Genomic DNA, 25,046 nt, shown 5'->3' on the forward strand with positions numbered 1-25,046 from the left:
CATGTTATATGAAGGTGTGGGTATGGTTTTTGGTGTTTTAAAACAGTAAACACCACAAAAACGGTCAGAAAATACCGTCTTATTTCTCTGATTCACTCCTTTCTTTTTGCTGTCCCTCACCACTCTCTCTCCATCACTCAACCATTACCACATGCTCTCTCTGTCTCTCTCTCTCTCTTTCTCAGTGACTGTTCTTCTTCTGTGTTTATGGTCAATGGAAATGGAAATAAATCAAATCATGAGTAACTGAAATCCTTCTACCACCACACACTGACATACAGTACAAGCAGCTCAAAGCAACATATGTCGAAGCACATTTGTATGATGGTCACATGACACAAAACAGATCGAATGAGTCAAATGGAATCATCATTCTGAAATCTCAGCAGAATGTCTTGTTTTTTCATTTACTGGACTATTGTGGGAATCCAGTTCGCTGCTGAACATATGTATTGTTGCATATAAGACATTATTACCTTCTAAGCTAATGTTTAATATTAATGACCTCAAGGATTTTGGTCTTATTTTGAAAATCTGTTTTTAAAAGTACTATATTTAACATTACATTAAAATTGCTTCTACTGTATTGAATCCACATAAATAATCAGATTTTTACAGTTAAATATCAATTATCATAATCTTCAGTCTTCAGAAAAAAATGTGAGCAATTGCTATAAATTGACAGAGTAATTAATACTTTTTTTTTACTGACTGACTGACTTTATAGAGGAATTTTTTTGATGAGAGTAGTACAGTATGTAAGATAAGATATGCCTTTATTAGTCCAACAAGGGGAAATTTCAGGTTTACAGCAGCAAAGCACAAAAGTACACAAGACCAAAAGAAGTGCAAAATCAAAAATAAGACAAAACAAAAATAAAAAAAAAGCTATATACAATTTACAGCTGTGCACATGATCATGCCACAGGTTAGATATGGATACAGTTTATTGCACAGAATTATTTGGAGCACTTTCTGTTGTGGAGCCTGACAGCTGCAGGAAGGAAAGACCTGCAATACCTCTCCTTCACACGCTTTGGGTGTCTCATCCTGTCACTAATGGAGCTCCTTAGTGCAGTGAGTGTGTGTTGGAGGTATGTTATTACACTATTGGTTCTCTTACAATAAGACCACTTTCAGTTTTTCTCCAAAACAAATTTAAAGGACTGATGCTTCAGTAATCTGCAGCTTCTTTACTGGATGCTTGAAAATATCCTGCACTGAGCCTAAAATTTAGACTTTTAAGAACCCACAGAAACCCTAACGGTGCAAAGTATGACACAATGTACAACCACCTGAAAACTATATGTAACTGTGACTATGACTTTTTTTTTTTTTTGGAAGGATACAAAGCAGACTCGTAATATGTATTTTTCCATATATCAGCAATGTAACCTTGAAGTCATTCAGACTCAAAAACTGTGTCATAAAAAGACAGGATACCTGATGACAGTGTTCCTCTCCCTGTGTGTGATGTAGGCGTCATCTGTGAAGAGGATGGTGTGATATGGTACCACCGGATCACAGGTGGGCAGAATGCCTCGTGCCACTTGGCTTACGCTGTCCAGGATGCCGTTATACACCAGGAGGTCATCCACCAGCAGCTGTACAGAGGCAGAAATAATACATTTTATTTATATAGCGCTTTCAATCAAAGTGCTTTACAACACAGCAACAATAAAAGAGTTGGAGCACAGTAAAAACAGATTTAATAAAATAAAATAAATAAAAACAGTTCTAAATAAATACAATTCCAATAAAAGCAATAGAACAAGTTAAGATCAGCGTAACACCATATGATTCAGAACGACACACCTCAGGGCTCATATACAACAGTAAATAAGTGGGTCTTTAGCTTTGCTTTAAATACCCAAAGGTGAGCTCAGTTTGCTGCTGGACATCTACATGCTATAAAAGCTGCCAATAAAACAAAACACCAGCAGATGAGAAGGCTTACCCCAAACTCCTTCACTCCTCTATGTGGAGTCTTCGAGTAGTTCCACAGCTTGATCATGGACACAGTCACAGGCTGATCGAAGATGACATACACACGGTTCACCTGTGAAAACACACTACATATTATACAACTGTGATGAAAATACTTCATGTGATTACGTTAACTGACCGCAGTACGGCCACTCGTTGTTGGTCACACTCATCCTCACCAGTCCAGGCAGCACTGGGGCCAACCACATGTGCCTTCCATCATGGGTGCTGTTGACTCCATCTATTAATTTATCTGGAGTCCTCACATCACCTGTCACATTGTCCAGCACATTCACACTGTCTGGAAAAGCAGCAATGTCTGGTGGATGACATGTTGAGGATTTATTATGATTTATTAACCGGAACATACCTTGCATGGACGATCTCTAAGAAATGCATGAGATCCATCACACTATGTAGTCACTACTTTAAGAGGGTTGTATGATGTAATCAGAATATTAGAGTAGGCTAAAGTCAACATGGCCTGCACAGAACACAGAACTAGCATAGAAGCTAGGGAATGTACTGTCCCGCTGTATTTAGCCTTAGCCTATTTCACCTAAAAAGGCCCATCTAAAAATAACATCAATATCAGTTTAAGTGCATTCCATATTTAGCATATTTAGAATAGCTTGCTGTCACATATTATTTTTCATGTTTACGTAATTTATAGATCACTTTAAACTTTAACAAGTTTTGCACCGACAAGCTTCTTAAAGAGATATAATGTACAGTATTTGCACATAAAAGCTTGGGGCAAAAAATATTTGAGTCTAATTTTCCTCTTTTGAGGCAATTATATAGATGATGGGTATGTTGTAGGGATGTACACAAATGATGAAATATGTTATCAGTCAAAATGGTAAGCATAGTCATGTTTTTATCATTTTAATTTGGTGTGGAGGTGGGTAGAGATGTATGTTTTACTTCATAGAGATGCAGAACTAATGTTATGTACATACTACATATGTTAGGTAAAGTCTGAGAAAATATTTAAAGTGTTTTTAAAAAATAATTGGTATCAAGGTGATTCACCCACTCTTTGTCTGGTCAGTTTGTTTTAATCATTATTATTTTGGATTAGAGGAAGATCACCTGTTCTCCCTGTGTCAATGTGACCCCGAAGATAAGATTAAAATCAGATAAAAATAACAAAGGATAAGCATATTTACAAACCAGGGAATAAAGGCCTCTGGAAAAGTATTTCAGAGCCAGGCAACTGCTACAGGTAAAAACCTTTTCAACAAAACTGAAGGTGCTAGAACCCTTCACTCCTCACTATCCCCCTTTGACAAAACTGTCAAAAAATGTTACCTTGCAAAAGACAGGAATTGCTTGTCTACTGTTGCCTCCATCAAATTAAATCTAAGCTAAAAGTAAAATTAAAATGCCAATCTTTCAAAATGATTATGTACCTGATACAAATCTACTCCAACAGTTCAAACCATTTAGTTTGTCTTGTTTTCTAAACTCTAATCTGTCATAGAACTGTGATGAAAGCAGTGTAATAAATAATTTAACTTTACAGTTTCATCTGTCATAAAAAGCCACATGACTGAGACCATGTATGACAGAACAAACCAGATCAAATGTGAGATTCTGTGCATAGGTTATATATGTGCTGTAGTGACTTTAGGATGGTGAGAGGTAGTCCATGAAGCAGCTCATCAGAAGGATACTGTTGTCACTAAGACTGATCTTCTCATGGTTCTGGTCGTAAAACTCAAGGCCGTTGAGCCCGATGTAGTACGGATCACCCCAGTTTGTTAAAAGCTGCAGCTGAAAGATGACTGACAGAATGAGGTCAAGGAACACATACAGCAAGAGACACATACAGATCACACTGTTAATACATGGTGGGCAATGTTCATATATAATACTGGAGAGGCCAATGTTCCACTCACCCACTCCATGACATGCTGCTCAGTCACAGGAGCACATTCAGTGAGAGACTGATACCTAGTCTGTTTAAACAGACAGACTGTTTAATTCCACATTATAACCACATAATTTTATTCATTCATTATCTGAACCCACTCTAGCCTCACTAGAGTCACTGGAGCCTATCCCAGCTACTTATGGGCGAAGGCGTTGTACACTCTGGACATTTCACCAGTTCATCGCAGGGCTGACATATAGAGACAAACAATCACTCTCACATTCACACCTACGGGCAAATTAGATTAACCGATTAACCTATAAGTGCATGTCTTTGGATGGTGGGAGGAAGCCAGAGTACCCGGAGAGAACCCACGCAGACATGGGAGAACATGCAAACTCCACACAGAAAGGTCCCAACCCCACTGACTGGTGTCGGAATCAAACCCAGGACCTTCTTGTTGTGAGACACAAGTGCTATCCACTGCACCACCATGTTGCCACCACATAATTTTAATCGCTCAACAATTTTTACATGCTTATTTATGTATATTTAATTATCATATTGATAGCATATGGTCTAGTACATACTGTACAAATTGATGTTCTAATTGTGTATATCTGGTATATATATGTACCTATTCAGAGCTATATACATTCTTGTATATTTAGAGCTCTATTTTTTTTCTCTCTCTTTTTGTCGCATTGATAACTTTTTTCTACCTACATTTTTATTATACTTGAATGAAGCAACTGTTACACACAAAAATATCCCCCTGGGATTAATAAAGTATTCTAATTCTGATACAGTGATCAATGGACTGATTCCTAAAACACATGCCTGTCTGTGTTTTTCCAAAAGTGATGGATTCAAATGGGCCTGAATACATGCATCTGTTCATTAACAAATGAACAGTCAGTTAAAGCCGCCAGTAGTCTGATCATATTCACGTCACTCTTACACTGACAAGGTGCAGTGAAACCAAACAGTCAAAACCATCCACGTCAGAAGGATACACCCACAAGGCATGATGGGAGCCTCATAGTCCATGCTGGCCTGTTCGGGCTTCATGGGGTTTCCCCTGAAAAGAAACAACACATTTATAAAATCATAAATGACGTCTTCACAGTTTCTGATATATTACCAAAAGATGCGAATAAGCCCAAGCAATGAAACATTAGTGATAATTGTCCTGACACAATTTTAGATAATATTGTAATAAAAGTTTCAGATTAGACACATTTTTCATTTTTAGTTCACATTATTCAATGAAACAAAATGCTTCACTGTTTGATAGTTTCACCTTTTTAGCTTTTATAATTTCACCATTTTACACATTTTAATGTTTGAAAAGATTTTACTATTCTAACTGCTGTGAATGTTCTTCTGAAGTTTGTCATGTTGTGACCGTAAAGAAAAGCTTAAAATGGTCTGGTTTCATTAACTTCCCATCAGGAGAAAACAATTACAAGAAGGATTACACATTTATCCGTTTAATCATCAAAACCTACTGATACCTTTTCTTACCGGGATAACATTTATAGCAGTAGGTGTTTAGACCTAACTCCAAGCTTCAACCTGCAGGTGTTACCTGGAGTCATCTGCGCTCTTGTTATCTGTGGCCGTCTGAAGAAAGTCTATGAAGAGGATCTCCTGAGCAAAGTCAAAGTGGCAGTTGCCTGGTCCTTTCCTGATCAGGAATCCGTCCGTTGGGGAGATGGCAATATCATCCATGAACACATGGATCACTTTGACCTGAACATGTGGAGATGACTTGGCTCAAAGGGTAGTTTATATTCAACAGCAGTGATCTAATGTTTACACAGAGCTTAGTTAAATGCATTCAAACCCACTTTTTCACAAGTCTAAATATTTCTTCTCAGCATATATTCCGTTAGTTTACTTAGCCCTGCTAAACTATTTAATGTTGTGAAATTGAGGTAGAAGAAATATTATAATTACTACTATAAATTAAGAGAGAGAAATGAATTGTAATTTCATATTTTATTTATTTTCTCATATATTCTCAAAGGGTCAAATGTGTATTTACATTTTTCTTTATTAATATCGAACCTCAACTATGTTGCATGTACTCTGTGTTGTTCAGTGAAAAAGTATTAATTCGTTATTTTCTTGTTTTCTGTATTGTGATACGAATTTGTACATAACAAAACATTTTCACTGTGTGAATTCTCCATCCTCCATCTGATATCTCCATGCTGTCTTGGACTAAACAAAAACATTAACTGATCTCTGATTATACCTGAAGCTAGTGTCACTGTTATTTAGCATATTTTTTTACACTTAATCTAATTTATTTTATTCTTTAAGACTGCTTTAAAGACGATCAGACTGCATATAATACCACAGAACACAGAACCCCACCTTTGAATGCAAGTGTTATTCAAAAACAACTACAGTATCATTTACTGATTTCTAATGAAAAGTGACAGTTTTTTTGTTAAAGGTTCTGCTCCTTTTTTTGTTACTTCACATTACTTCAAAATGGAGAAGTGCAACTTCATAATTTTTATTATTTTCAAAAGGGTGACTTTCTATGTAAATTTCGATTAAAGTTTTAAGCATAAGACAGTGTTTGTTCAACCAGAAAACCCCATTCCTTTAAGGATCACTGCAACTGTTACTACTGCTACTACAACTGTCACTACTATGAGGGGGCTTCAAAAAGTTTGTGGAAAAAGAACATAGCTTTGACATGATTTAAACTGTATGGCCTTCAGTGTTACACAGATGAACTCAAAGGCTGGTGTCAGCGCTTGCAGTAGTGTGTTTACCTAGATGGAGCATATGATGAAAAATAAACGTCAAACCATTTTGTTTTTTTTTTAATGTCCTTTTTCCATTAACTTTTTGAAGGCCCCTGATATTGTTATCATCATCGTATTGTGACATCTCTAACCCTACTCACCCCTCTGTAAGAGTCTTCTGGGGACTTGTTGTAATTCCAGATGCGAAGTCCAGCGATGGTCTGGGCCTTGTTGAAGGTAATGGTCAAGGTGTGAGACTCTCCATAGGAGAAAGGGATCAGCCACATGTGCAGGTCATCAGTGGTGATGTTGTGGCTGTCTATAAGTCTAGTTGACAAAAACAGACACACAAGTTCCACCACACAGAAAGAAAAGCTCTGCTCTACTTCTGGATTTTCTTTCATTGGATTTTCACAGAAAATTACCCAGGGATGAATCAGTGAATTATTTTTACATTTTGACAATCTGAGAAATTCATGACATTCTATGGTCTTTACTATTATGTCAGTGCAGTCAGTGCTAACACAGAGGTTGTGTCATGTGACGTACTTATCTATCGTGCGTAGATCATGTCCGTACTCTGGCAGGTCATTGAGGTCCCTGGGTGAGGCGGCCATCATACTGAGGTCCAAAGGTAAACTCTCGCCATCCTTCCCCACCACCTCCAGCCCTGTCAGACCCACGTAGTGGGAGTCACCCCAGGTCAACACCAGCTCTAGTCTAAGGCCTGGGGCAAAGAGAGACATTTACTGTAAGCATTCTCACAAGAAAGGCAAACAAAGAGATGACGGACCATGTGGTGACAGGATACTCACACTTTCCTGTGTACATCCCAGGAATATGTTCCAAGTTGTCTCCAGACTGGCTCAAGGTAGGGTTGAGGTGGAGTTTCAGCTAAGATGACAAAGAGACACATTACAAACATCAATGTATCACCCTGTGGATGGACCTTCTTCTATCTTATTTCCAATTGCACAGCTGAATGGTGGAGCTGAACAAATTGACGGTCATTGTCATTTGCAAATACAAAATACATTCCCCACAAAGTGAAATTCTTGGTTTTGCACTATCCTTCCCAAGTGCCATGTTTAACTGAGACAGGTCTAGAGGAAAGAAGGGATCTTAAATAAGATAATAAGCTTCGGACATTTTGTGACACTGTGGTAGCCTCTGCAGTACACTTTGCCATCGTGTGCTGGAGAGTGGGCAGTACGGACAGAGACAGGAAGAGCCTCAATAAGCTGATAAGAAGAGACGACTCTGTCCTAGGCTGCATGCTGGACTCCATCGAGGAGGTGGCAGACAGACTGATGTTGGCAAAGCTGACATCCATCATGGATAACCCCTCCCACCCCCTGCACCACACTATAGAGGCCCTGAGCAGCTCCTTCAGCACCAGACTTTTACATTCCCATGTGCACAAAGGAGCGATTCTGCAGGCCATTCAGCCCTACAGCCATCACTTTAGAACAGTTCACAGTAACCCCCCCCCCCCCATATCACACCATGTACATGTGCAACCACAATGTAAATAATGTAAATATGTAAATACTATTTAAATTTTTAAAATGTTTAATTCTAATTCTCTATTTATTTAAATACCAAATTTCTCATTTTCCTTTATATTTCATTTCTCACTTGTGGTTTTTTTCTACCTGTCTTTTCCTTTGCACTTGTATGTTGTATGTTGCTGCTGTTAACTGTGAAATTTCCCATAGTGGGATCAATTAAGTCTTATCTTATTAATTCCTCAAAATACTGCACAAAACGTGGTGCTATGATGTGTGATCTTACAGGGACTTTAGTAAATGAATAAAAACATTCCACCACTGTGACTGCAAGGTGTTTTTTTGCTCAGATTTTATGCATATGGCAGTGTCATATCATCATATCATCACAAACTACTGTGTTTTTATTTGTAATGTTTGACCCACAGCCCCCTAAAAAACCCCCATTGGAAACACCAATGACCCTGTTTTAGTTAAGAATGGAGGTTGCATTGTAATGTGGACAGACGACAACTGGGACTCTTACAAATGACAATGCAGACACAAGTGATTTATAGGCAATGCTGTACTATTTGTCTCTATAAACAGCTGTTGTGCTGTTCAGTTTGGCTTTTCGTTGTTATAATACTACTCACTACAGTCACAGCAAGTGAACTGTTACCCAAGCACATTGTAACATTAATGGTGTAAACACTTCCAATCATCAAGTAATAGACTGTAATAGACACAGACTTCACCAAAACAATTATTTTAAAACCCTTCTAAAATGAAAATCTATTAATGTAGGTGCAGACTTTAAAAATGCAATACATAATCTTGCTTGTATTGCAATATGCTGAGTCATGAAACCTGTATTATATTATTGTACAGCTGAATCCATCTGTAGTGGCAAGTAGGATTTCAGGACGCATATACATATATATGTATAAATCTATACAAGCATGCAACAGAATATCTACAATCAACAATAAAATGACTGAAATAAAGAAACTGCAATAAACCGTATCTCTACAAAACTATTAATTGACTTGTTGCATATTTCTTGAAGTGACAGAGTAATGTCCAGATATAAACAAGCTCTGTATCTAATCAAGACTGTGTGTGTAGAGGTGTGTGTCTATTGCTCTGTACTTACGGTGAGGTCTTCCTCTCTGAATCCAGCCTGTGTAAATGGTCGTTCCTCTCCCTCTCCATCTGCTGTACGTGGCCTCTGCAGCTCCTCCTCATGCACCAGGTTTTCAGGACCCTCGTCTTCACTGAGGAAGGTTTCATCGTAACGAGACATAGCCTCTAGGATCTCATCATCAGTGGTGAACAGGATAGTATCTCCAAACTGGTCCAGCCCTTGAGAGATGTCAGAGGAAAATGGGGTTTTTGCAGCTTTCAACAAGTTATATTTAAGACTTGCAGACCAATAAGGACCTATTTCATATCCACATACAAGCCTGATAAGGTGATGTTAATGATGAGACTACAAAGTAGCACTGGGAGATAGAAGGTGTTTGTTGGTAGCTTTATATTCTTCTGATTTTCCACTTGAGGCTAAAGCCAAAGTTTTTAATTTGAGTCTTATCTTGTGAGGGTATAAATGCCATCAAATGTTTGATTTTCAGCAAACTTCAACTAACTTTAATAATACAGAATCCACTTTAAAGTAGGGATGCACCAATGCCAATACCTGTATCAGGTATCGGTCTGATACTCAGCGTGTGTACTTGTACTCATACTCATAAAAGAACTCAGATACAACCGCACCGATACCACTTACGGCAGCGTGACATTTGCAGTTAAGTGCACCAGGTACACGACGGAAGAGTAACGTCAGCAGTGTGGAGACTTTTCAAAAGGTAACAAAAGTAACGCTGACTGCAAGTAACGTTAAAGACACAGATGGATACGGATGGCGCGTTCTGTCTGTCCTCTGCTTACATTCCATACGCAGTTCTGTCCGTTTTCCAGGTGCTTGCGGATGTGTACCCAGACGGAAAATACCACCAGGAACCGTGGAGATAGCAGATCTTTTCAAAGAGCAACTGTGTGAGTTAGAGAAAAACTACTGACAAAAACTTCTCAAAAAACTTTACTTTTCTTCATAGTATTTGGCCATGTATGGTTAATTAAGAGGGGTGCCCCCTGGTGAATTGATTGAGAAACGCTCAGTCCAATGCATTAAATGTCATCAACAATAAAGCACATTTTCAAAAGTGGCATTATTAAGTACTCATATCGGTACTCTGTATTGGCAAGTACTCAAATGTAAGTACTTGCACTTGTACTCGGTCTGGAAAAAAGTGGTATCGGTGCATCCCTACTTTTAAGACAATTATATTTATGGCATTTTAAGCTTAAAGTTCATCTTCCTGCTTTGACACCCAAGTGAGAAAAATAACTTCAGACTCAAAGTGACATAAAATAACATAAAAATATATACAGCTGTTTAGTCTTGTTACCTCCGGACAGGGTTCCAGACGCTTTGGCAATCTCGCCTCTGAATATGCATCTGCCATCCAGAAGCATCTCCACCTCTTTTACCCCACGGAAAGAGTGGATGCGTGATTTGTTGTAGTTCCACACGCGGATCATGGCCACCTGGTAGGGGGTGCCAAAGTCCAGAAAGATGGTGTGGCTGCGACTGGGAGTGAAGGGGGCCAGCCAAAGATGCATGTCATCCTGCGTGCGATTAACACCATCAATCAAGTTAGTGACTACACGAGGATCCTTGCCATAAGCCGGGAGAATGTTAATGTCTGGAGGGTCGGCGCAGATGTGAGCAGGTCGAAGAGGCTCTCCACTGGAACTAAACACCTCCAGGCCATTGAGGCCCACATAGTGGCGATCACCCCAGGTGGACAGGATGTTGATCACCAGCCTTTGGCCCTGAGGCAGCACTGGGATCTCAAACTCTTCCTCCCGCTCCATGGAGGGGTCGTCATCAGGGACTTCACCCAGCACCCCCTGAGGAGCAGTCAGGGAGGAAAGTGGGCTTCTCGGCGCTGAGGAGGGGTTGGTTGGGACTGAGGGTGGACCACGGCCCTGGCGCTGGAGGAATTCATCAAAGATATCACCCTCAAAAGCCATGTTTGAGATGCGTCCACGCTGGTACTGGTTGAACTTAGTGAGGGAGTCCCAGGATTCCATGAGGGTGTCATCCTGCTGGCTGTGCAGCTGGGCCCGAGGGGGATACTGCCTCCGGCTCGCATTCACCAATGAAAGTGGCTCCTCTGGAAAACAAAAAAAAAAACAAAACTAGAAGCACTCGGAGAGCGCAGACCTCCGCCAAGGCTGATCAGTGCCCCCCCCCCGTGGGCCCCCCCACCCCCGATCACCACCAAAATTTAATCATTTCTTCCTTATCCCATTTCCAACAAACCCTGAAAATTTCATAACTTTTTGAGTTATGTTGCACACTAACGGACAGACAAACAAACAGACAGACAGACAGACAGACAGACAAACAAACCCTGGCAAAAACATAACCTCCTTGGCGGAGGTAACAAAACAAACATTAGCTTTAAAGAACTAAGAAAAGAAAAGAAATCAGTCTCTGACTCCTCTAAACGGCCTTAGCCACAAATGAACCAAATTCACTTTAAGCACCACATTGACCTGTTTTAAAGTGTGTCTGCAGGTTAGTGGAACAGACAAGGAAAGTAGGAGCTCTGGTGGACACAGCCCCTTAAGTACTTGAATAATTTGCCAGGCAAATAAAAGGATATTAATGAAAGAGATGGTCTCATTTGTAACATGCCAATACAATTTGGGCCAGATGGAGAAACATCAGTTTAATAGAATGAAGGTCTGGACACTGAGGTCAACTGTTTGGTTTATTATATTGAACATACAAAAATCTGTACACCTCAAATTTTGCGGTGTAGATTTGATTTTTGTTTCTAATTTTGCTTTATAGGGCTTATACCTAATCAGCTTTAATAATATACAATGGGTAGGTGTAATATGCTGAAGCTTCAGCCTACAGCTTTTCAGTCAATATTGTTGTTTTTTCCTGTAATTTAGTGCCTTGTTGTTAAATGTTTACTTTTGTCTGTGTTTATCCTGAAAATAAACAGCACTCAACAAGGTCAATATCGACAATACCTATTTGTGGCCAACATGTGACACAGCAACAAAATTTCAGTTACACAATAAATTGTCAAAAAAACATTAGCGATAATGATGTACTTGTCTTTTTCTGTTGATTTTATGCTACTAGTATATCACATAATAATAATAATAATAATAATAATAATAATAATAATAATAGTTTGGTTATACACATACATTACACCTAATCAAGAAGAAGACACACTTATTAGCACTGAACACATGAGGAGAAAGTAAATGTATTTTGCTTGCCTTTTAGCATTTGTAAACAAAAAATTCACATGGCAGAACTGTTGTAAAAAAAAAACAAAAAAAACAAAAAACTGAAATGTGAAGCATGTCAAGATGCAGGGGCATAATGAAAAGAGCACCAGTCAAATGTCAAACTGTAAAGAATGAGGTGGAAATAGTGATGAAATGTGTCATTTTCATTAGTTTCCATGTATTTTATACTGGTGAATGGAGATGAAAATGATGGTCAAGTGAAATAATTGAGGCTTGGTCTAATATTTGCGATAAGGTTATACATCAGTGCATCAGTGTCAGAGCTTTGCCTTACCTGTGCTTGCCAGTGGAACGGGCCTTAACTGCTGCTCCTCAGTGAGCCTCGCAGTGACTCCAGTGTTTCTAAATGAGCTCCTGCGTCCACTGATGGGCCTGTCTGGCTTTTGCTCTCCGAGCTCCTCCAGCAGATCACAGTTCAGATCCAGAGAGTCCCCCTTCCACTGTCCACCGTTTGCTGTCCTCTCCACTCCTCGGCACACTCGTCCAGGATTACACGGCAGCTCTGGGAGCATTGACGACGATGACACTGAAGGGGATTTGGACTCGGCGGAGTGCTGAGGCACCAGCCAGCGGGGCTTTTCCCTGCTGGTCTCGCAGCCTTCAGGAGCTCCTCTGTTCAGGGGCTGCAGCCACTGGGGGGTCACCCGGGAGGAGGACGGCTGGGTGGTGACCGTCTGCTCTATGACTGCTGGCTGCTCCACCTGCTGCCTGTGAGAGACGCCTTCCTCTGAGAATGACAGATCAAAAGAGTTCCTTTGTGAGGAGAGCCGACGGGCGGAAGATGAAACCCCCAAGGGAGAGGGAGTGATGGGTGGTAGTGGTGTATGGGATTTCTCCTGCATGTCTATCATAGCCTGTCCTGCTGCCTCTGATAGCTGCGGTGTTGAACTTTGGTGTCGCTGGATATTGCTGGTCTCTTTCCTCTCATCACTGCGCTGGGGGCTGATACCACGCAGACTGTGTCCAGAAGACACTGGGCTTGAAAACAAGTCTGAGATCTGGAAGTCCTGGAGGTCTACAGTAGTGCTGTAGTCAAAAACCTGGTTACCACAGCCTTTCTTGAGCTCACCCTCAAACACCAGTGTGCTGTTAAGGTACAGCTTTATATGTCGTGCACCAATGTCAAGGTCCTACAAAAAAATAAAAAGTCTTCATTAACCTTAATTAAACAAATGACTTAGAGTTACACAGTACAACATTTGCTACTTCCTTTCAGCAAAGAAATACTAGCACTAGCTAACATGCACATGCAATTTGTACATGCTTAACTGATACCCAAGAAAACAGACTAAATACAGAAACAGTTAAAGGAGTGATATTTTGCTTTTTTTTAAATGGGATTATGCATTTTAAAACATTTCACTGTGGTCTACATAAACTGTAAATACTATGCTTGGATCTGAATTCTTCATTAATTAACCCTTTCATGCATGAATTATGAGAACCCTAATTAAGATTTTTTTCCTGAGTGTTTTTATTCCTCTTTAGGCATGAAAAAAAAAACCAATGTGACTGAATTTTTTTTTTAATCAACCTGTTTTTCATGGAGTTACAAAAATGTCCACTCAGCTACACCATGAATTTTATTCTTGAAGCAAAGAAACATGTATTTAAAACCCAATATCATAAAGTGATATGAAAACAGTGAAATGAAACCATGTTTAATGCAGCTAATCTGATGTTTTCTCACATTTTAACATATTCTAATACTAGTTATTACTCACTTCATGGAGATAACATGCAAAAAATAAATATTAACAATTGATTTCCACTCAAGAACCAATCAAGAACAGCAAAGTTACAATAATGGTATGAATTGCAGTTCATGAGATGGTGCATAAGTGTTCACTGTTGGTTGATATGGAACTAAAACAACAAAACCCATGAATATACAAGAGTAAAGCTGTAGAGTAATTGTCCACTGTAGTGACCACTATGCATGAAAGGGTTAAACTCTACAGGCCCATCTTCAACCCTATTTTTGAGTAATGACACAAAAAAAGTCGTTTTGAGCACTGGCCCTTTAAATGCACATGACCCCACCCCCTTCCGGGTTGTTGACAGATCGTTCTGTCCCATTCAGCCACTTGAGTTTGTTAATACAACCAACCACTGAACATTTTAGGTAATCGGCTCGAAGTTTGGATATATTTTCAGTATGGACTACAACCGCTGCTGCTGACAAACAATTATGGGATACTCTGAGAAATGTTCCTCGGAAGTCTAGACCATATATGTGCAAATGTTGTGACATAACTAGCTGTAAATGTAACAAATTAAGCAGGAAGTAAAACGGGTTGTAGAAATCCACCCAATTTTTGCTAAAATGAATATAAAGACAGCTTTGCAGCACCTGGAGGGTTCAAATTCAAACTTTATGAACTATTAGGGTCCAAATACACAAATAAATGTACCAAAGACTAATAAAAGTGGGTTTAGCAAAACATGACCCCTTTAAGTCCTGTTTAATAATTTGGGTATTTGTGTGTACTTTTTTTGTGTGTAAAGCATGTACAATAAGTAAATATGAGGACAAGAGACAAACCAAAAATTATTTCAGTTGCACATGCCATGCATTCACACTCATCATGTCAACATTGGAGCAATGAAATGAAACCAGAGCTAACCGTCAGCTACCCTCCTCTGATTAACCAGGAACAATTTGGTGGCAACTGCACGAGTTAGTTGGTTTATTTATCACAAGAGAGATCATCATTGAAATATTCAGCAATGTTAACACAGCTCTTGTGTTGTTCAGGCCTAACCAGAGCATAATAAGGTAATGTATGCCTAGACAAACTATTTTTGTGCCTTTTTCTCACAGACTAACAGCTCATTACGCTAGCAATAAGTAGCCTTCTCACAGCGTCCAAGTCATGGCTACCATGCAGTGATGGCTAAAGCCCAACTTAAGTCTGTTCGATCCTCTAAAACCATGTTGACTCAGGTCGCGTAAACAGCTCCTTACCTCACAGTTTCATTGTCCATTCCCAATCCAATACACATATTGAAAAAATTTTCCTCTGTAGTAAACCAGAAAGAGACCTGACGGGGTCTTTGTACCCCTCTATGAACAGCAATGAAGCTGAGAAGCAGAAGCCCACGTTTCCCCTAACACTAATCCTCTGGGGCTAATCTCTTACTGTTCCACATTTGGACAGGCTGACTGGCAGTTCAACCAGCCACTGCTTAAGCAGAACTTCATCCCTGATACACCCACACCAATACAACCCCCCTTGCAATTACAACACACAATCCTGCAGCATTGAAGACCTCTACTACTACGGACAATGAAACGATTAATCCCTGAACACTGAAGGCTAAAAGATGTGGTAAAAAAAAATGCACGTGATGATTTAATGTCACAGAGATTGAATTTCAACAGTTCAAACTCATATAAACTCTGATAAAGACCCAGAATGAGTACTAACATTTAGGCTCCTGTTGTAGTTCCAGATTTTGATGCGGGACATTCCAAAGTCTAGGGAGCGCTCTGTGTTCCGAATGATGAAGTAGAGCTGGATTGGTGGGTGAAATGGACATGTCCACATGTGACGCTCTTTGGTGGTCTGTTAACAGCAATGACAAAAACACCCCACAACTGTTTAGGAAACAGCTGAAATTCCTTCAAGAAGTGACTTCAATATGTTTAACAAATGACAAAGAATAAAGAATGGGCTTTTTCTGCAACACATTACTGCACTTGGATCAGTTACAGTGTATTATTGCAGTGCAGAGAAACAGAATTCATGTTAATGATACCGATGGTAAGAATCAACAGATAATATTTTCCTATGGTCAGAACTTTTAGAGTTAATGGTACTGTTATTTTTATCCAGGACTTTGGCTTTGATGCAGCTGCCTCTCTCTGCTCATGCTCATTACTTTGTGATGATCTGGATCTGCTGAACTACAACTAGTAATTGAGACAAATCTAAATGTTATTACACTCATTTATTTTTACTTAATTCATTTTCTAAAACTGGGGAGTTATTAAGTGTATTTATTCATTTGACAAATTCTTCAGTTCATAAGATCATTGGAAATGCTTCTCCTTCTTCCTTATATTTTAATGTAATGTTGAAAAGTTCTTTTTAAATTAAACATACATTTAAAAGCATTTCAACACTTTTTTGTGTTGAAGTGTGTGTTTATATTTAATTTTGAGACAGATTTTATTTTGATGCAAATTTACTTTTTTATTGTACTGTGTGTAAGTTGACAGAACATGGGGAAAACACATACAAAGCCTCCAAGTGATTTTAAAATCTGAATTATGGATTTAGTTTGTACATGATTTGTGCATACTCATTCACCCAGGATGCTGAAACAGACTCACCTTTGCTTTTCCATTAACGAGTGCCCCCAGATTACCAGGGTAATCAGTGTTCCTGATGTCTAGGTCATGAGGTGACACATACAGCTTCTTGTTCCTGAGGCAGAAGAACTGCAATTCAGTCAGACCAACCTGCAGCGCGTTCCCCCAGTTTGAAAGGATCTCCATGGTAACATACAATGCAGGTGTGACCTCTGACGAGGACTGTCTTCTCTACAATGACAACACAAACCATTCATTGATGCCTCTGCACTTAACACTGAGGGAGTTATTCATTCTGATCAGTGGGACTGGATGTCTGACTCACCAGCTGTTTGCTGTTGCTATACTCAGTTTTGACACACTCAGGAATACTGTAGTTGGGTCCAGCTTCAAGTTCCTCCAAGGCCTTTAGCAGTCTCTGTTGTTGCCTGAACAGAAACATGGATGATGGTGTGATACGATCTGAATCACTATTTAGCACAGCATAGTTTTCCCAAGCTATTTGTCTTAAGTAGTGTGAAATGTTAATGTTACACTGACAGGAAAAAGAAGATAAAAAATGTAATGTTTACCATTTATGTTATATACAGTTTGTGCTAAATTTAATTTCATGATTTAAACATATTAATATTAACCCTTAGATGGACGAGTGTCTGGACACTACACTCTTCCATAAATGAGTCAAAAATGACCCATGTTAAAATCGATGTGTTTTTATGTTTGTCATTTTGTCATGTTAAAAAAATAATCATTTTTATTATATTTTGGTCCATAAACGAATGATTTCATGTTTGAAATATTTTTCATTTTTTAACAATTTTAAAATGTTTTTTTTTGTTGTTGTTTTTTTTAATATTTTGAAAATTTGAAGACAAATTATATATAGTATATAATAGCAATAGAACAATGTCAACATCCATTTTGTAAGTGAGTGAGTGAGTCCTTTGGTTTTGCTGTAGAATGAATCAAAGGTTCAAGATGAAATTCCACTGAAAATGAATGCGGGTCATTTTGACCCACATATGGAAGCTTGTGGTGGTAATACAAAAACTACAATTTCATAAAATGTACAAAAGGTAAGTTAAGAATTTAAATGGCATGATGTCAATAACATGTTTTTTGAGGAATACCTGGAATCAAAATCACCGGGTCATTTCTGACCCACTTATGTATCTAAGGGTCAACTTAGTTTTGTTATCTTAGTAAATGAGTCCAACTGCTTTGGCAGTTGGTTAGTGACGTGGATATTTGTAACAAGCACTCAGTCTCAGTTTCATGACCATTACACCCCTGACAATTACCTCTAATGTTCTCAAGCTTCAGGACATACAAGATTAACACAAGTATCAAGTTCTCCTTTACTCCTGAGACAGCAGCGTGCACAATGTGCATACTGTACCAGTACATCCTCCTCCTAACCCTCATCATCATCATCATCATTATCATCATCATACCTGGGGCCCATAAGCGTGATTCTTTGCATGGCCAAACTGACACTGCTGTCATGTTTGTCATGGGTGCTGTTATGCACAAGGCCATTCATCATCTGGTGACCCCTGCCCTGTTTAAGGGAACGACCAAAAAGACTCAGATGTAAAATGGGTTTCGTTCAAGTTAAACCCAGAACACTCTGCTATTAAACATATACACAACATATGACAGGGCATGCACAAAATGTTAATAAAAATAACAGCTGAGTAGAGAAAAGTGGTTGAATAAGTGATGGCTGGAGTTTATTTGGGGCAGGCAGACCGTGTTGCGGCTGAAGGCGTCAGGACTCTGCACCAGGTTATTCTCTCTCTGGATGGCTTGCCGCACCCTGCACACCGTGTCCTCTGGGTCTCGCTCCTCGACAGAAGCCTTTCTGGCTGCTGACAGGGGCCTCTCCACCCGACTCCTCGGCCCTTAATCAAAAAGCATCCAAGAGACAACAATAGAGGACAATCCAAACACTAAAAAAGATTACACGTTATAACAAACACTGCATTTTAAAACACACAGCATATAATTTTACTCACTGGGGGTCTCACAATCAAAACATTAACAAAAGATATGATTTAATAATTTTGTTTATGTAGCGTGTAATGATGGGAGCTGTTCTTTTCACCATTATTGCAGTTTGTCTGATGTGACTAAAGCAGAAATCATGTTCATAGTATAATAGATCATTTAATGAATTTAATGAATAAAGTTTTATTAAAATCACATTTAGTGGCATATATTCACATCATGTCATTTCATTCTAATGACATGAAAGTAATGTAGTAATGTCAGTCTACGTAATGTTTAACACTAGCTTAACATTAGATAAGTCAACTTATCGAATGTACTGTTAGTTATAATAATAATAATAATAATAATGATAATAATAATAATAATAATAATAATAATGAAAAATATCAATGACATGATGCTCAATTGAATTACTGTAGTGCAAAGTTAAATGCAAATAGTGAAAAAGTATGCAGTGTGGCAAAAATACTACTGTACTACTGTTAGGGAGTATAAATCTTGAGAATTACTACAAATCCAGTGTTTATTGTGTATCAATTGACAGGCTAAGAAATTACCCAGGCTGTTACCACAGTGTCAACACATATCAGACACTTAGATTCAATGTTTTTTGCATCGTTTTCAAGATAACATTTAATGCTTAGTGTTGGACATTCTGCTCTTTATTCAAGCGCTGTAGGTGGTAAGGTAAGGAGTGTTTGTACTACTTTGTCCCATGCAGAGGTAGATGTGATATGGGCACATGGGCTTTGAAGGGACTTACATTGACCTACATCTTGTCAACAGTGAAGTAAAATGATTAGGTTCAGTTGTGGGTTTAATGCTTTGTAAGATCAGAAATGCAGCTGTTGAGGAGCTTGGTTCACATTGACAACAAGAAATTAAAAGAGAGATAAATTAACTTAGATTAAACTTTGTGGCAATTAAAGCTTCCTAAATTCAACTTCTATGGCCAAGTTTTTTTTTAAATTTAAAATTAAGACATTTTGAGAACTGATGGACAAACTGGTTACAATAAATATAAAAATGACTAAAAATGAATCACAATTAAGGAAAGAGCACCTGTTGAATAAAACATACAAAATATATACCATAGGACTACTTATTTTTGATATTTCAGTGCAGGAATGTTACATATTACTGCTTTAAATGTGTCAACAGACTTACTCTGATCATCCCAGTCTTTTGAAGGAGGTCTGTCTAATGTTTTGCTCTTCACCAGGATAGGCTTGGTTGGTATAAAGGCATCACTGTTGTCTTTCCTTTTTGCAGACAGAGAGTGTTCAAGCTTACGACCTGGAACAAAAGACAAAAGGAACAATCAGGGAAAAAATGAGGAAATGTGTTTATATGGAAATAGTAAACGACACATCTATAGTAATCAAATAATGGTTTGTGGGGTCGTCTTTCTACATCCCATATTTTAAACACAATGCGACTTGTGGTGTCTGGAGACGGCTCATGTGCTCGCCTTTTCTCCTTGTGTACAGGTCAGTGCTGATGAAGCAGATAAGGAGGGTACAGAACCTCTTTGGACAATGAAGGCACACCAAAAATCAATACCAAATCTACATATGAACAACGAATGACCAAACCTACCTTTAGGTGAGGGTCCAAAGTCCAGGACTATGAGGTTTGCTGGGTCAAAATGGCTGTGGGAGTCACTGGGGCGAGAGTTGGAAGAGGACTTAGAGGATGAGAGAGGCAATCCCAGTTCGTCCAGACTCTCGGTGCTCTCATCCCTCTCAATCTGCTCCTCCACCCACTCCTCATCTGACTCCTCCCCTGCTGAGCCACGGTTGCTCCGCCGCATGCTAACCTCCAGGCTGCGACGCAAAACCTAGTTTACAAAGGTCAGCGTTAATCTATGCATCCGTGCATACACAAACACACACACACACGAGTGCCGATTCCTACTGAAAATCCATCATAAATTACATCTAAGAGCAGAAGAAAATGTAGCTAATTCACAAGCACAAAAAACAGAACCTCACCTTCACTTCCTCAAGGTTGAGAAGTACTTTCTCGCTGTGCTCCTGATTCGATTGACCCGCTTGGCTATCAGGCCTGGTACTGAAGGAGTGTGACACCTTGCAGGTGTCCCTTGGGGAGCAGGGGCTATGAGGTGAGCGTGGACTGGAGCTCTGTGTGAAACATGGTGATTGGATGAAGGGAAATGGCAGAGATGGAGAGATGCTAAGTAGTACAGACAGCTGCTTCTGACACAAAGCCCCTCCCCTTAAAAAACACCCACTCACACAAGCTTTGTAGGCATCTTTACCTCCATGTCTATGCTTTCATAGGGCTCAAAATCTTCAGAGTAGCGTGTTTCTGGAGGAACGTACAAACTTGGTCCCGTCTCTGTTCGAATCCAAATAGGTTCCTGCATAAATAACACAGTCTGATATTAATCTGTGCACTTTAACTGGGAAATATATCTTTTTGCAACACCACAATGAGACATGTAAATACTCCTAAATAAATAGCCTCTACCTGCACCCATTTTTTCCTCTGGACAGCTCCTGGGGCTGTGTGACTCCTCTGTTTGTGAGTGCGCTCCAGATTATGGCTTTCTTCAGTTAACTGGTGGGCGCTTCTACAGACATCTGCCGATGAGTCACAGCACAAAAAGGAACATGAGCAGTGTGCAGCGTAGTATTGCCTCAGAGGACGAGGAACACACAGTCACATACGCAGATGGTCCACAGCACATAAAGCAAGGCTGAAAAACAGGCTGCCAGCTACAACTGTCACTATAATTTATTCACTGGAGCTGGCCATGGGATTGTGCCATGCAAACTACAAGATGGGGAGTGGTGGCTAATAGCTGGTCTTACATATGTTCAACTGATGACAGAAGCAACAACAATAGGATGTTAATTAGTTCAACTGAGAAGAAATGAATCAAAACTTAATAATTTCCCTGCTAACTGAGAGGTTTTAAAAAAATGATGAGTGATTACATAAGACATTTTATTCTGAGTGTCTGTAGGTTTATTTCAGTCCAGTAGCAGTGGTAGTACCTGCTGTTCGTGCAGGCCTCCAGGATGGTGTCGAGGTGTTGGACTTTGGGGTCTTTGGCTGCTTCCTGCTGGCTTCGGCATTGGCTCCGTTGACATAAATGGAAAAACCCTGCTCAAGACGTTCCAGCTCAATCTCCCTCGGGTCTTTGACTTTGATGCGTTTTAGGACCCTGAGAAGCAAAGAGAACTACAATAAATCTGATCATATAAATGTGTGAATTAAAGTCTCACTGTAAAACACTGGTATGACAGTGAAATAAAGATACGATGCTAATATACAGAGCTGTCACAGTCATGACATTTTACTTGGCAAGTAACTATCATACAAACATATTGAAGTTCACAATTTTATTTTACACGCCTACTTACAGTTAAATAATACACATACACCTTATTAAGTGGAGCGTTTTTTTTTACAATTTTGTCAAACTATTATTTAATCAGGTCTGTGGACATTGGAAAATATGATTAAAAACACTTCTGATGGCTTTTATACTAAATCCAGCCCTCATGAATTCAGATGTTCTGTTTTAATGTCTCCCGCAGCAGGTTACCCATATATAGCATTCTTAATGGTATTTTACAATTTGTAATTTTGAAGTGGCTACTGACACAGTACTGCGGCACGAAATATCAGTTTGTCTATTACCACAGAGCCAATCAGCACCCTCGTTATATCATGCCTATACTGGTAACTTCTTACATCCCGAAAAGTACCAAGGCAATCAGATAGCATATAGGTTAGACTTAAAACAGTGGAGATTTAGCTCACTTGCTAAAGTACTGGACTGCAAACCCATATTTTGTGCCACAGTACTGTGGTAGTAGCCATTGCCTTAAAATTTTCCAGGAAACAATACAAAAATGACTCATATAATAACTCATCCAGCACTTGGGGACATATATACTAATTCTGTGTCCAATGAAATGCTTTCTCAAACAGTTTCAGGTTGTTGCTCCATAATTACAGTTGACCAATGAAAATAGGCTGTGCTTTTTAGGAGCTGGTTGCTTCCCTAGATTAATGTCTTTAATGGAAACATATAAATGAACAAAAGTCAAGAGAAAAAGTAATTTCAAGGCAATCTTAGTGTCATGTGTAGCAGTGTTGACTACTGTAACTAAAACTCAATTTGCTCTACTTCATGTTAATAGTATTATTATTTATTTTAAGTGTGTTAAATTTTTCGTTGAATGAATGTTACATATGTTTTCTCTAGTGACCAAATAGAATATTGAAATTATTTCTTCTTGATTACATACATATAGTGCTTAATATATGATAATAAAGAAATAGTAGATTAGCTATAGCTACATTTGATTCATTCATTAAATAAACTTAAGCCTCAGTCTCAAATGTTCCCTCAAAAGCACTGAATCTTTCATAAAATAACGAATACATTTTTCTCCTCATGTTCAATTCGTAAACTGTGGTAGACTAACTTTACCTAAACTTAGAACTGGCTAACATTAGCTGCTCTTAGCTTAGTATCGATGGTTAGCTAACGTGACTGTATGTTTGCTTTTTTTTTTTTTTTTTCTTAACGGTATCATTGATATTAATATTCTTTACATCATACAAACTTCAGTGACTTAGACATACTGGTGACTGGATGTAGTATTTTAGCTAATGTGTAAAACAGATCTAGTTTCCAGGACAGATTGGTTATTCAACATTGTTTGATAGTTGTGGTGATGTTTTGTTGTTGCAATTCATGGTGCATTTTTGTAGATTGGGTCCTGAAGAAACAGAGAATTTCTCTTTTGGGTGTCAAGCTGAGAACATTTTGAACCCCTGCAATAGATGCTCATCAAAGTGCCATTTAAGCATAGAAGGTAAGATGACAGCTAATGTGGAAATACTTATTAAATACTATTCTGTTTCTATTTCATCCAGGTCTTTCTATACAGCTGAATTAAACAGATGACAGTTCTTCAAAATAAATGTGGTTTACACAAATAACCGCTATCTAGTAAATTTTACTGAATGATTGTGACAGCTTTTATCCTTTGAGAACATCATATTTTAATGATGTTCTGTTTTCTGCTTTACCACACTAATTTGTTGATGCTTAGAGCAAGAAACCAATCAGTGCTCCTATTAGGCAGCACTGAAAGTCATAGAGGAGTTCTGTACCTCCTCTGTGTAATCCAATCTGCCTCTCCCCTACAGCCTGCGCTCACACTTCACCTGTTTTTGTGCTGGAGGGCAATTAAATATTCATCCAGAGTGTCATCCACAGCAGAAGCAAGCTTCCCTCCTTGGCACGGCTTACTCTCCTTCAAGAACAGAAGACAGAGTACACACACACACACACACACACACACACACACACACACACACACACTGAGAGTCAGAATAGCACACATCAGCTGTTTGACAACAGTGTCACAACATAGCTCAGTGTTTGACAGACTGCAGCATATAAACACTTTATTCAGTGCATATATTTGTGCAGGCAGCTTCTTCCTCCAGGCAGATTATACAGTACATGTAGTGTGTTAACATGCATTGTAGACAAAATACCTTCATGCAACTTTAAGCGTGTTAAGCTTTTGTCCAACATGCCAGTTTAACAGTCATGAGGTGACAAGGAAGATAGAGGAATAAGAAAATAACCAGTCAGTGTCAGTCCTTTAGGCTTTTAAGTGGAAGGGATTATTGCTCTGCTGCAAACTTAAACACTGTTGAAGTTCAAGCACATCTACCTGTGAAAACACACACTGTTTCCCAAGTAAAGCCAAGCAAAAAAATTTTTTTTGTTTTCAAGATTATGCCAGAATTTACTTTACTTCTACCTCTTCCAATTTTGAGATGAATTGGTGGTTTACAAAAGGGCTGAGTGCAAAGACTTTTTCCATATTCTTCAGTCTTAACCATGATTGTAACAGAAAACCCTTTTGAAAAATATTGATGGATAGCTGGAGGCCGATATCTTCATGAATAACTCTGCGAAGTCAAAATCCAGAATCCTAAAATGTAGCAACTGAAACAATGATTGTCTAGTGGTTGAACAACAACAGCTATTCCATCTTACATTAACGTGTCCTTTTGTGAAATGGCTGAATGACATGCAAAACACAGCAAAAAAAAAAAAAAAAAAAAAATGATGTGATAACTGTAACACAAATGTGGCTATGCTTTGACTTATTAGTTGAAGGGGA

At 38.8% G+C, this 25,046-nt stretch overlaps 1 protein-coding gene across 4 annotated transcripts in view; it reads right to left on the bottom strand.

The window, feature by feature from the left end:
* katnip (katanin interacting protein) overlaps positions 1-25,046 on the bottom strand; it is a 43,761-nt gene that overhangs the window by 7,438 nt on the left and 11,277 nt on the right. For 3 of the 4 annotated variants that reach the window (XM_030122270.1, XM_030122271.1, XM_030122272.1), the window contains 24 exons: positions 24,073-24,161; positions 21,882-22,051; positions 21,352-21,464; positions 21,140-21,241; positions 20,853-21,002; positions 20,458-20,698; positions 20,026-20,154; positions 18,598-18,749; positions 18,300-18,406; positions 17,171-17,273; positions 16,867-17,076; positions 15,959-16,096; positions 12,802-13,657; positions 10,592-11,362; positions 9,277-9,485; positions 7,449-7,527; positions 7,183-7,360; positions 6,795-6,960; positions 5,457-5,620; positions 4,882-4,946; positions 3,666-3,776; positions 2,166-2,305; positions 1,958-2,059; positions 1,444-1,604 (listed from right to left, as the gene is read on the bottom strand). In XM_030122270.1, the coding sequence (XP_029978130.1) occupies positions 1,444-1,604; positions 1,958-2,059; positions 2,166-2,305; positions 3,666-3,776; positions 4,882-4,946; positions 5,457-5,620; positions 6,795-6,960; positions 7,183-7,360; positions 7,449-7,527; positions 9,277-9,485; positions 10,592-11,362; positions 12,802-13,657; positions 15,959-16,096; positions 16,867-17,076; positions 17,171-17,273; positions 18,300-18,406; positions 18,598-18,749; positions 20,026-20,154; positions 20,458-20,698; positions 20,853-21,002; positions 21,140-21,241; positions 21,352-21,464; positions 21,882-22,051; positions 24,073-24,161 (4,706 nt within the window). The remainder of the gene's footprint in view (positions 1-1,443; positions 1,605-1,957; positions 2,060-2,165; positions 2,306-3,665; positions 3,777-4,881; positions 4,947-5,456; positions 5,621-6,794; positions 6,961-7,182; positions 7,361-7,448; positions 7,528-9,276; positions 9,486-10,591; positions 11,363-12,801; positions 13,658-15,958; positions 16,097-16,866; positions 17,077-17,170; positions 17,274-18,299; positions 18,407-18,597; positions 18,750-20,025; positions 20,155-20,457; positions 20,699-20,852; positions 21,003-21,139; positions 21,242-21,351; positions 21,465-21,881; positions 22,052-24,072; positions 24,162-25,046) is intronic. The other variant, XM_030122273.1, reaches the window with a different exon arrangement.

This window comes from Sphaeramia orbicularis, chromosome 19 (genome assembly GCF_902148855.1).
Source record: "Sphaeramia orbicularis chromosome 19, fSphaOr1.1, whole genome shotgun sequence".
NCBI lineage: Eukaryota > Metazoa > Chordata > Actinopteri > Kurtiformes > Apogonidae > Sphaeramia > Sphaeramia orbicularis.